This window comes from Denticeps clupeoides, chromosome 7, assembly GCF_900700375.1.
Source record: "Denticeps clupeoides chromosome 7, fDenClu1.1, whole genome shotgun sequence".
In the NCBI taxonomy this organism is placed as follows: domain Eukaryota; kingdom Metazoa; phylum Chordata; class Actinopteri; order Clupeiformes; family Denticipitidae; genus Denticeps; species Denticeps clupeoides.
The window spans coordinates 12,583,611-12,596,884 of record NC_041713.1 but is presented as its reverse complement, the minus strand read 5'-3'; the positions used below and the strand labels follow the sequence as shown (position 1 = coordinate 12,596,884).

The following is a 13,274-nucleotide window of genomic DNA, read 5'->3' as shown; positions in this document are numbered from 1 at the left end:
GGCTTTTTTTATTTTTAAATGTACTTATTTGGTGTATGCTTGTGACTACAAAAGGCACTTCTATGGAGTGAGAGCCATTCTTGGGGGGGGGGAGGCTCTTTAAAAGAATGGTATTGAAGGGTTCTTCTACTCAGGGTTTTTGACTCCATGTCCTTCGGGTTCAAGAACGGGTGAAGGGGCATGTTCTGCAGCATCCAAATTCTCCAGCCCCCCGTGGGCTGCTCTAAGACTGCCTCCACCAGAGCGATGTGGGCTGATGCTGAAGGACTGGTTTCCTCCACGTCTGCAGTTGGAGAGGGAAGGGTCACAGCATTCACTCATCTGTAGTTCTTGCATTTTTAACAGTATAAAACCAAACTGAATACATGGGACTATGAAATAACACACATGAGGTTACAAAAAAATATCAAAAAGTTGTAATATTTGGGACTCTCTAAAGCAGGGAGCTTTTGATGTAATGGCAGCAACTTACACTCTTGGATTCTCCTGACCATCTTAAATTAAACAACAGGGACTGTGTCCAAATGTCCAGAAGGTTCATGTTAATGAGCATCTCATGAAGCTGCTTTTGATGAACAAAGTAGTCATGAAGGTAAAATGAGGTGACTGAAAAAAACAGCCATACTTCCCTGCTACAAAAATTACAAAATAGATTTCTTGCATTGGATTCTTCAAAATTCTCTCAATAACCACCATTCATAAGCACTTTTGACTGGTAGTGTCTCTGTTAAAAAAATAGATTTTTGAGCTAGTTTTTTTGCATAGCAATAGCCTGTGACATATTCATTGTCTATCCAAACTCCTGAGGTTCTGAATGAGTTGAGTACCTATGCTGAATGTGGTCAGAAGTGTGTTTTAAATTGCTATGTGCATTAGTGACAGGCATTACATACATTAAAAAAGAACAACCGAACAACCTGAGTTTGCCCTTAAGGGAGGACACCTCTCTGCTCAGGGCGTCGTTGGCCTCAGACGCCTCATCCAGCTCTCTCTGAAGTTTACGCCGGGTCACTGCCGCCTGCTGAGACTCCTCCTCTGACTCTTCCACCTGCCGTTTCAACTGCTTTATACGAACATTCCCCTTCTCCATCTAGAACGAAACATTTCCCGCCAGTCAGTTTACTAAATTGCGCTGCCATAGCAGTATAGCTGACTGGTATGTTACCTGATCTTTATACTGCTCAGCAAGCTTCTGTTCATCCTCCATCTGAATCGTCTGGTCCTTCAGTTTCTTATCCTTCTGACGCATTGATTTGGCAATGATCTGCTTCTCTCTACACAGCACAACCTCAGAATTAGTGGAGAAAGAACTAAATGTACAATATGCCTCTTTTTAAAATAATTTTAGAGGGAAAGGTCAGAGGATGTGTCACCTGCTCTCTTGCTCCAGCTGTTCCTCCAGTTGACGTATCTTGGCTTCCAAGGAATAGATGGAGACCTTGAACTTTGACCTGACGTACCCCTCCATCTCCTGAATTTTGTCCTTCAGCTCCTTGTTCTGCTTTTCCATTTGCTGCCAGGCACTCTCGTTCTTCCGGGAGGAAGAGCGCTCTGTTTGGAGCTCAGTGTTCAGCTGATCCACCTCCATAAGAACAAAGGATGATTCAGGATGTTAAACATGGTACTATTATTCTGAGGCCATCTGAACACAAATCAGCATCAGTAGCCCATTTGTCTTAGTGGCATGTTCTTCTTAAGCAGGGTTTTAACACAGTGCTTCTCAAACCTGCTGCACACTTCTCCTAAGCTTATCACCAAGTGCCTCCAAGGTCCCCTGTTCCTCCTCAAGCTCCTCCTCCAGCTGGACAATCTTTGCTACCATACGACGTCTTTCTTCTGTCATCATTCTCCTAAGTGTGTGCAAATGAATCCAAACCTTTTGTCAAACACGAGGGTCAAAATAATACTTGCCATATAGCATTAATTTCAAGTTCAATGAATACTCACTTTCCAGTCCTGCCAGCCAGCTCTTCAGCAAGTTCATCTTTCTCAATCTCTGCCTGCTTGCGAGCTCGCTCTGCTGCAGACAGTTCCTAAAAGTGAGATACACCTGTCAGAGTGTTCTTTAGTTTTTCTTTACTAGCTGCTTAGAACATCTGCTTGTAACTGTATCAGTATCAAAACCTCCAGTAGATGGATAAAGTCAGTTTCCAAGCTCTTGCATTTTTGCTCAGCCTCCCTTGCATTGTAGAGGGCCTCCTTCTGGGCATTGCGAGAATCTTCCAGATCTCTTTGGAGGTCTTTCATTTGAGACTGAAGGAGGAAACCAATTTGGTTTTACAAGAAAAGAGGATAATACATATTCTTAAAGAAAACATTACTGGCTCTCTCCCTACCTGAACCTTGTTCAATTGTTTGAGGGCCTCATCCCTCCCTCTGCAGGAAGACTCGATTTGGTCTTCCAGGTCCTTGATGTCTCCTTCCAGCATCTTTTTGGCAGCAGTCATTGAGGTCTTCTGTTTGCGCTCATTCTCCAACACAGCTTCAAGTTCACGCACCTTCAAAAACAATAGCATTTGTATACCTGTTGTTCATTAATTCTGAGTAAATAAGCTCAGATTTCAACTCTAATGTGAAAGGTAGCATGGAGCCCAGCACACCTGCTTGACCACTTGTCTCTTTTTCTCTTCATTTTCCTCATCTTGTCCCTGCAGCTCCCGCTGAAACTGAACTTTTAGGGCCTGCATATTGACCTCTAATCGAAGTCTGGCATCCTCTGCAGCTTGAAGCTCATCCTCCAGCTCATCCATTTGCAGTCTCATTTCCTCAACATGGGCTTCCAGCAGCCGCTTAGCCTTTTCCAGCTCATGAACCTGGTCCAGATGTTCACAACAACATGTTCAGTCCATGTAGGTGTTGGGAGACTTTTATTAACTACATATGACAATACAAATGAACTGCTCATATATGCAGGGGCGGTCCTAGCCTGTTTGTTGCAGCCCCTCCCCCAACACACACACAGAGACATTAAGAATTGTACATTAACATATTTTATTTTAGAACCTGTTGTCAGAACCATATTGAATTTAACTCTATGTTTGGGGCTTTGTTTTAATTTTGCACTTCAGTGTCACACCCATCCTCTAACCCGAGGATCACTGCAACATAAATTAATAGACACTTTAGTGCACAGATTCGGTTTGTATTTTTTGTCTGCAATTTTGCACAACCCAGGAAAAATTAATTGTGACATAATGAGTGTGGACTGAATATTATGAATTAAACGTGCTTTATTTGGAAGCACCCCACCCACCCTCTGCTTTCGACAGGTTGAAAACATGGGGCAGCATGGGCATTTGCAAAACAAATGCCGATGCCATGATGCTGCCCTGTGCAACCAATGATGTCACCCAATTCCACTGCATATATGTATATATATATATGTTAGATAATATGGTTTTATATTGTTAGTATCTGTACTAACATTCTGGCCAACATCATCCTTGGAGCTGACCAGATCCTCCATCTCTGCTTGCATGGCCTTATTAACTCTCTCCATCTCCTCCAGAGATCCTTGTGCCTCCAGCAGTGCCCGAGTTAAAGCCATAGCTTTCGTATCTTTCTCCCTAGCTTCTGCCTCTGCACAGTCACGTTCATCAGCAAACTTCCTGGAGATACCCTTCTCTTCAGTCAACATCTGGACAGATAAGAAGACTTAGTGAGATATACTATACTTTGAGATTTTACCTGTTTCCTAACCCTATGCAAAAGGAATAACGTATAACACGAAGAGACCTGGTCAAATTTCCTTTGCTTCTTCTCCAGATTTGCCACGAGCTGCTTCTGGTTGTCCAAATCCATCAGTGCATCCTCTAGTTCCTGCTGAAGCCGATTCCTGCTCTTGTCCAGCTTGTCGTAAGCTACGGCCTTCTCCTCATACTTGTTGTGGGCTGTCTCCAGATCTCTCTGCACACGTTTCTTGCTTTCTTCCAGGAGCTCCACTTTGCTGGACATTTCATCTAGCTTCTTCTTAGTGTCTGACAGCTGTTGAGAATGGCATGTTTTTAATCTGCATAGGTCTTGTTCAATTTGCTTGATCTGATATCCATCTGTGGCAGGTCTTCATGTTATAATGCTAATGCCCTTAACAGCATTAATGTTAATCCAGGATGAACCACACCACACGGATGTTTACTCATCCAGTCCAACATAGATATGTAGATCTGGAAAAAAGGTTCCTCATTCTTTGTGTGTTTTTCAATACCCAAAGATTCCTCAACATAAGCAATAATTTGTGCCAAACTCCAGAGGGTGTTGTGAATGAAGTGAGATGTTTGTTTTCAGGAGCCTAAATCTAACCTGCATATTAAGACTGAAGACCTGTCTCTCTACATTCCTCTTGGTTTCTGACTCTTCCTCTAGCTGCTCCGTCAGGTAGTTGCGATCATCCTCTACCTGACGTAGACAACTGGCAATATTCAGCTTCTGGCGGGTTTCCTCAGCCAGTAGCTCCTAATGATCCAAACATAATTACTTCATATTATAATGATGATAAAAGGAGTTGATGTAAAGTGTTTAGTTAGTGTTTAGCTGTGACAGTTTAAAAATGAGTTAACAAGGTCAAAGTGAACCTGAGCATCTTGGAGCTGGGAGCCTAGACTAGACACATCTTTACTCAGCTTGATGTTCTTGCTCTCAGCCTCTTTCAGGAGACTTGCCACACAGTTCAGTTCTGACTATGAGAAGACATATTGGGATCATCCAAAAAATATTTAGAAAGACAATCCACAGATGATTCAAAATACCAAGTGGGATGATTTCATATTTGCTTATCGCCAAATACTCACTGTCAGTTTAGAGGTGCGTTCCCCAAGCTCACCCTTCTGTCTTTCGCTCTCATTGTAGCGGGCCTGCAGGTCTGCCAGCTGACTCTCCACCTTCTTCTTCTTTTGCTCCAGATCCTGTTTGGCATTGGCTAGTGAGTGTAGATCTGCACCCAAATCAGCAGCTTCTTTTTCTAGAGCCTGTTTGGCTTTCTCCAGATTGGCTTTTGCCTGTGTAGTCAAAAAATACTTTTACATTGTGTAGTTGCAGACGAGTCAATGTGAAGATGCCGACCCATGTCCATCTCCAAAAATGCCAAAAATGTCACATGAGGATCAGAACTGAGGTCTACTGTAGGCCATGCTGTACCATTTGGGGCTGTTTTGGCTGTCAAACTGGAACCTACTCATTAATCCGGTGGTCATTGTTTTATAGCTGATTGATGTGTCATGTAAAATAGTTATGAATCTTAACACTACCAGAATTCCCCTGTTATAGGTTCATTGGCCTTACCCTTTTTGACTGCTCCAGATGATTGTTGAGCTCCTCTACAGCTTGAGAGTGCTTCTGCCTTAGATCCTGTACCTGGGCCTCATGGTTGTGCTCTTCTTCTTCCAAAGTTTTCTTCACCGTTGCCAGCTCTTGTTCACTCTTTGCCCTGCAGGAATCAAGAACATTTCTAAGTCTAAGTATAACAATTACAAATCTATATATTTACGAATCTATATATATACAAATATATATATTTTACAAATTCCACTTTCTCAAATACACAAAAAATTTATCAAAAACTTTTGGTTGTTCTTTACTGCAGTTCTTGTTGGGCAGCAGTAGTGTCCAAACTGTCCTCCAATTCAGAACGGAGAGCTTCTAGTTCCTCTGCCAGGTCCTTTTTGGCTTTTTCAACTTTTGCCCGGGCATTACGCTCAGCCTCCAGGTCATCCTGCATCTCAGAGACCACTCCCTCCATTTCACGGATATTCTTCAGGGCATTTGTCTTCTGAGCAGACTCTTCCTCCATGCTACCAGAAGAGGTCCACATGGTCACCAGTTAAACCTGACCCCTTTGTCTCCTTTCTAAACTGTTTTCTTGTGGTCTTAAAGTAAAACCATAATACTGTGTTTAGATATATGGTATGAGGTGTACCGTGTCACAGTAGCCTTCATCTCCTCATCCTTTGTGTCCAGCAGTGCCTTCATCTTGCTTGTCTGAGCCTGCTGCTCAGTCAGTTGCTCCTGGAGTTCGTTAAAATCGCTCTCCAACTTACGCTTTGCTTTTTCCAAATCCTGCCGGCCCTTCTCTTCCTTTTTCATACGCACTGGGGAGATACATTTCAAACATATCAGCTGCATCAGTGTATTGCTGAATGAATTAGCTAAATTACCTATAACAGTTCAAACCTTCTAAATCAGATATCATAGACTCATGTTTGTTCTTCAGTTTTATCAAGTTTTTGGATTTCTCTTCCTCTTCAGCAAGATTTGAGGTGATATCAGCCACCCTTTCTTCAAGGATTTGTTTCCCCTGTAACATTAAAAACATTTAAAAATCTACTTCTTTTAATGCTTGTTTTTATTGTTTTATGTAACATTCTTTACAGACTGCCTGCCTAACCTTCAGCAGCTCGTTGTTATGGTCTTCCATGATCAACATGGCCTCCTCCAGTTTCTTAATTTTCACATCAGAATTGACCTTTTCCTGGTATAGTTTCTGCTGAACATCTTCTTCTTTGGCCAAGTGGGCTTCCATGTCCTGCAGATTAAAGTCACCCTCTTACTTTTAGTAGCCACTTTTGGGTTGTGGGTGTGAGACAATTTGGCCAATTTAAAGTCACCAATCCACCTAACATGCATGATAGTAGAAGGAAGGAGAAGACCCCAGTGTAAACCCCAAGCCAACAAAGCCAGGTCCTGGATTCGAACCCGCAGTCCTGGAGGTGTGAAACCACTGTGCTACCTTCTGTGCCACTCATAACCTACACATTTTTTTTCTTTTGAGAACCACCTTCAACTGCTGTTCCATGTTCCTCTTCTCCTGCTGGAAATTTTGGGCATGCTCCTCCTCTTCCTCCAGACGAGTCTCCATCTCATGCAGCACCTCCTCAAGTTCTTGCTTCTTGGCCTCTAGTCGCACCCTTATCTCCTCCGCCTCAGCGAACATTTCTGCCTCAGCTTGAAGCTTTTCCTGCAGCTTGTCCCTCTCCTCCAGCAACTAAAACAAGAGGTATGTGTTTCCAGAATTTGGACCTTTCTGGACATCATTGTTGCCAGTGCTCAGTGTCTTTGTCATGATGGCTGTACCTTTGCATGTTTGTCTGTGATCTCTTTAAGCTGTGTTTCAGACTTTTGTGCCAATTCCTTCGCTTTCTGGAGCTCTTCCTCCTTCTGGCTCATTTCCTCCTCCTGTCGGGTCACCTGGAGCAGAGGTTTCACCTGGAATAAAAGATTGTGCATTAGAAACCTCTTAAAAAATGTACATTAATTCACTGTAAATTAGAAGTGAACACAGTGAGCAGTGAACAAAACTCTTAAATGCAAACAAAGAGGCCAACCTTGGTGAAGAGCCTCCACCACTGCCAGTTTTTAAGTTTGAGGTAGGCAGCACAGTTTCTCTGGATCACTTTCATGGCAGTTAGCTGCTGTTGTCTCTTACTGAAGGCCCTGGATCATAAGAAAATATTCCAACAATCAATATAGATGATTCAAGCACACGTTTTTATACTCACGTGTTTGTGGCTGCTGGATCCCATCCCAGGACACTGGGTGCAGGGAGGGGACTCACCCAGGTTGGGGTGCCAGCTCAAATGTTTTTAGTCATTAACCATGTTTCTAATATTTTGGCCAGATTGTTCAAACAAACCTACTTTCTGCTGAGGAAGCCTTGAGCCCGACCCTGGAATGCGATGATAATGACGGTAAGTTTGAGGTCACGTTCTTCTTCCAGCTGGGCCAGCACTCCAGTGCGGAAGAAGATCTTGCTTTGCCCAATGCGGTACAAGTTCGGATCCAGATCAAGATGTTTGATCTGTTAGAGATCAGAAGTGAAGAGTTGCAAATTTCAGTTCAGGTAGCCACAGGTCATAAAAGCAGAAGATATTATGATGTAATTAACAGTCTAAATAACATTGTCTGGTATGTTTTTTCTCCAGTGAATTCTCACCATTACAGTACTGGCCTGTTTTCCATCCATGAAGCCTTTGGGAATTGCACCAGCAGCCAAGATTTCATAGCTTAAGGAAATTACAGCAAAGGGCATCTTATTTGTGAGCTTATTTGTACCAGCTGACTTTTGCAAGGCCAAGGCATGGAATGGTCACACTCACCGCTGACGGAATTCTTGGAAGACAACGCGGTTGGGAAACCCTTGACGACAGATCCTAATGCCCTCCAGGACACCATTACAGCGTAGCTGTTCCAAGACTAGATGTGCTTCCATCTTCCCTGCCTGTTTAGAGTAGGAGACATTATAACTCACAGTATGAAATGTCAACAAAATTGTTCAGTTAAATGACATGGTACTGAGTATATGGACAAAAAAAACACATGTGCTACCAAAATATGTGTATATTGTTGAATACATAAAAAAATATATGTGCATTTAATCAGTTACCCTCTTCTCATGGTTTGGGATTATGCAGCGCACAAAGTTGGGCGTTGTGTGGTGGAGGGTGGTCATCAGCTTGCCCAGGGACTCTTTGTAGAGCTGACCCACCGTGCGGAACATGCCTTTCTTGGACTTGCTGGAGCTGGCAACAGAGCTCTCAGACATTTTTGTCATTTGTTCCAGCCCTACAACATGATCAGCTGGAGAGGAAAAAACAGGAACATTTAAATTAAGAAAGAGAAAGTAATGCGATTTTAATATTGCAGAGTAGTAAATGGATGACTAGAATTTTATATTTTACGCTTTGTATTTAAATATTTTTAAATAATCTCACTGTCTTTCCAGAGGTCCTGTATGAATGCACTTGAAGAATTACTGAGCAGGGCTGTAACATTGTCATTCAGAGGGTCCATGTTCTTAGTCAGCCAGCCAGTGGCATTGTAATCCACCTGCGGTAAACATTTGCACATACACAAAAAGCTTAATTCTGTCAGTACAGTCAGATTATTAAACCTAAGAGGTACCACAGTACCTTTCCAGCATAGTGCAGCACAGAGAACATTGTTTTTTCTTTGTGTTGCTTTGGCTTGGTGAATTTGCAGTGGCTGCTGTGAGTGTTCAAGAGTTTGTCCACGAAGGAGACATCAGTGGCTTTGGGGAACCAGCATTGCTCGTCCAGCAAAGACAGGATACCAGGTGGATTATTCTAGAGTAAAGCATGCAAAATACTCAACATTTCATGAATATTAAATCTATACCTAGATATTTAGATATACAGTACACAATATACAGTACTTTCTGTATCATATTACACCATCCTAGTGTGCATGAAACCAATAGACTGACCTGACGCTCAATAAGATCAATGCATGGTTGTAAGTCTAGGCCAAAGTCAATGAAGTTCCACTCAATGCCCTCTCTCTTGTACTCCTCCTGCTCCAGGACAAACATGGTATGGTTGAAGAGCTGCTGGAGCTTCTCATTGGTATAGTTGATGCATAGCTGCTCGAATGAGTTATCCTTTGAAAGAAAGGAACACATTTCTGGCTCAATCTTTATGCCTTCAATTTGGCACCCAGCAAAATATTTGGAAACATAACTGTATAACACTACCTCAAAAATCTCAAAGCCAGCGATGTCCAAAATGCCAATGAAGGAAACACTTTGACGTTTGGACTTGTCTAGAACTTTGTTGACACGTGTCAGAATCCAGCGGAACAACCGGTCGTACATTGTTTTGGCCAGAGCCTCAATTGCAAAGTCTGCCTGTTTGAGTAGAGTTACGCTCAGGGTTTTATGGGATACTCAGGGGTTGAGTCAAATAATTGAGTAAAAAAAAATGTATGCAAATAATGGGTAAATTGGAACCGAACCTGTTCTTTGGTTTGGGCTTTTTGCACCACCTCTCTGCCCACTTTGATACGTGGGGTGAGAATGGCACGAGTGAAGTCGGTTACATTGATGCCTTGCAGGTGACACACCTTCTGAGCAGCTGTTGTGGATAGAACCAAAATTAAATACAAGTAAATGGCCTCATATTAGAGAACCTTACCAAATCATAAGTCAATAATGACCAAGGATCATTCTTCTAATGAAAATGAAGATGTGTTGAGGTCTTACCTGTGTTGTCCGGTATTGTGGCTTGCTCTTGATTCTTATCTTTCTTGAATTCAATGTTGCCCAACTGCAGCACAGTGGACACAACCTTTAACATGCCTAAGTGTAGAAATGCATGAGAACCTCAATGATATTATTCTGAACATTTCATGGTTTTGATCCGTTGGGTCCACTGTCTCACCTATTCTCTCATCCTCAATAAAGCCCAGGACTTCCATGGCCCCGAGAGTCTCAGTAAACATCTCATCATCCTCTGTACCTGGAACCTGCACATGTCCAGCACTCAGGAAACTGTAACTGTTGAAGCCCTCTAGAAGCAGCTCCTCTGTGAAAACAACACACTTTAATGTGTGAACATGGTAATCCGCATAAAGTATAGTTAACTATATTATGTAACTCTAACAGAATTACAGTACAGTATGATGGGCTTTTATATATAGATAGATGATCTGTTCAAAAGGGAGGGCACCTCGCATTTTATCTTTAGCTCCAGCTACCACATAGTAGAATATGTGGAAAGACCTCTCAACCTTGGCCTGTCTCACACATCGGGATTTCTCTAGTAGGTCTAAGATCATGGAGTTAAGGCTTTATGAATTGGTAATTTCAACACAAATTGTATTGAAAAATATTAATTAGTGTATTATGTGTTTTAGGATACAGGTATCAATTGTCGCTCCAACAAGGTAGCCTGTGATATCAAAGTTGAGGCGAATAAATTTACCCTGGTAAAAAATAAGAGAAAAACAGGATTTCAACATAGATCACAATGCAGAATACATTTGCATGCATTTTCTTTTGAGGATGTATTCACTCACAAATCTTGAGGAGTTGTCATTTTTGATGGTCTTAGCATTCCCAAATGCTTCCAAAATGGGATTTGCCTGCAACAGCTGTTTCTCCAACTCTCCCTGATGGAGGTGGCCACAGTTGAAAATAACATTTCAGTCACATACTGTATACTATTTAATCAATTGCCCTTGCAAATGTATTGCAATGATGAGACCTTATATTAACACATATAACAAACATAAGACCCAAATACACTGCTCAAAAAAATAAAGGGAACACACAAATAAGACATCCTAGATCTGAATGAATGAAATATTCTTATTAAACATTTTGTTTTTTTTACATAGTTGAATGTGCTGACAACAAAACCACACAACAAATATTGATGAAAATGTAATTTATTAACCCATGGAAGTTGGATTAAAGAAACAATAAAACTGGCCAAATCCACACTAGAACAGTATCTATTGCATCAGCAGATGTTGGTTGAATTGACAATGACTAGTATAATTTTTTTTCTGTTCATACCTATTTCATATTTATTCCTCTTGGAAAAAATGACTGTAAACCTTTGAACTCATAAACAACATATACTGACAGACTGTCCTTTGCATTTGTGTTTACTTACATAGGCAAGTTGTGCTCCTTGCTGTTTGGAGAGGGGAAAAAATCAATCAAGGTTAACTGTTAAAGTGAAAGCACCACAACAGTGAAATTACTGTTACCACAGATTAGTCATTGACAACCTGGTTATGAAGATAATATCCATACCTTCACAGCTACCCAAAATGACAAATACAAAAACACTGGGAATTTTACCCTATCCTTCTATGTCAACCTTCAAAGTTCTGGTGTTCTTAATGCATGTTGTAACCACTGGAAACAAAAACCTACAATGCACAAAAAAGTGAGTTGTGAAGGTGACACTCACAGCATCTTTCTTGCTTTTGTGAGAGGAGGCCACCACTGCCAGGTACTGAATAACCTTCTTGGTGTTTTCAGTCTTCCCGGCTCCAGATTCTCCTCTGAAGGACACAAGGGAAATGTTAGCATTGCATAAAGAATAGAGAGGCCATGCAAATTCAGCACTGAGCACCACTCAGTCTTTCATTAACAGAGGTTACCATAAAACCTTAATCTTTTTAAATGAACTATGCATACTGAAGTGGCAAGATATCATTTGTGTTTGTAGTGTACACTGGAAACTCTGAAGTGTGTTGGCCATTTCACTGCCACAGGGTTTGGTTTTCTTTAGCTTCACTTACGTGCAAAGGATGGACTGGTCATCATGCTCTGCAGAGAAACAAAAGAGAGAAACATGCTCAGATGGTTGAACAAGGACAAGGTTGGCAGTGCATGAACAGTCAGAGCAAAAAAAACAAACAGATTAACAGGAAGCCCAAAGCAGTGCAAAAAAAAAGGCATGAATGTCATTTAAAGGAGGACAAGGCGTTTCACACTGAACATAGGGCAAGAGTAGTTTCCAAAAATAGTAGATTTGGGCAGGCAACAAATCCATTTATGGGTGAAAGTATAACCGCTACCTGAGAGGGAGATTTAAGAAGTAATGCTTGGATGCCTGTTTCCGAGTTCTCAAAATGTCTCATGGCAGTTAGCAGGGGACGTGTTTCATATTTAACTGATGGTTTATTGTGCAGTTATCACCAGTGTGCATGTGGTATAAGGATACTTTTTCTTAAATAAACCTTGCATCATGTTCCTGTAGGCATTGTCCGTGATGGAGTAGATATGAGGTGGGACCTCATGACGCTTCTTCCCCTTGTACATCTCGATGATTTTCTCAGAGTAGATGGGGAGCATTTTGTAGGGGTTCACCACCACACAAAACAGACCTGAGTAGGTCTGAGAAAAGGGAAAGAACGTTTGCAATCTTTTCCTCAGATGGCAAAATGTACACTCTCCCAAAGAGTGATTCATAACGGTTAGATTAAGAACCTCTGGGTACATTCAAAGAACATAACAAAGCCTTTAATAAAAAGTTATTTCCATAAAAACACACACATTTATAACCCTTTTGATACAGCTGTACTTTTTTTTACTGGTTCCAATACAAATGCTCAGCTAAAGTCCAAGACTATGCATGTCACCCGCATTTGGTCCAATGCTGTAAAAAGTATTTTACTTACATAAATAAGCCCAGAGAAGTACCGCTCCTTCAGGTTGTGCAACACAGATGCCTCATTCAGAAAGGTGAGTGCAGCCATGTCCTCCACCTTGCTAAACTTAGGTGGGTTCACCTTCTGGATTTCGTCCTTTCTGATGGTCTTCTGGCTGCCATTGTCCAGCTCTACTAGAACATCATCGCCAGTCTCCTCTTTGATGCTGACTACTTCAAAGCCTTCTTTCTCCGATGGGATCCACACTTGCTTTTTGGCAGCCCAGTCGGTTTGTGCTAGTCCACTGTTTTTAAAGTCACTCTCACCAAAAAGGTACTTTCCACTGTTATCTCTGTCAGCCGTCTTAGACATCTTGAGCT

General features: G+C 41.7%; 1 protein-coding gene across 1 annotated transcript; it reads right to left on the bottom strand.

Annotated features, from left to right (window-relative positions):
- Positions 1-126: 126 nt before the first annotated feature.
- On the bottom strand, positions 127-13,266 carry myh11b (myosin, heavy chain 11b, smooth muscle). The gene is made up of 41 exons (XM_028985950.1): positions 12,925-13,266; positions 12,484-12,640; positions 12,043-12,070; positions 11,703-11,802; positions 11,406-11,426; positions 10,804-10,896; positions 10,647-10,710; positions 10,455-10,553; positions 10,167-10,310; positions 9,989-10,084; positions 9,742-9,860; positions 9,482-9,634; positions 9,215-9,388; positions 8,901-9,074; positions 8,703-8,817; positions 8,375-8,568; positions 8,088-8,209; positions 7,925-7,994; positions 7,629-7,789; positions 7,317-7,425; positions 7,066-7,197; positions 6,770-6,976; positions 6,380-6,517; positions 6,166-6,289; positions 5,912-6,083; positions 5,574-5,786; positions 5,278-5,422; positions 4,784-4,994; positions 4,572-4,672; positions 4,300-4,452; positions 3,736-3,984; positions 3,425-3,637; positions 2,601-2,813; positions 2,337-2,498; positions 2,125-2,253; positions 1,948-2,033; positions 1,727-1,850; positions 1,374-1,582; positions 1,166-1,274; positions 918-1,090; positions 127-283 (listed from the first exon to the last, which is right to left on the bottom strand). The coding sequence occupies exons 1-41, from the start codon at positions 13,264-13,266 to the stop codon at positions 127-129; spliced, it is 5,955 nt and encodes a 1,984-aa protein (XP_028841783.1).
- Between the last annotated feature and the right edge of the window lie 8 nt (positions 13,267-13,274).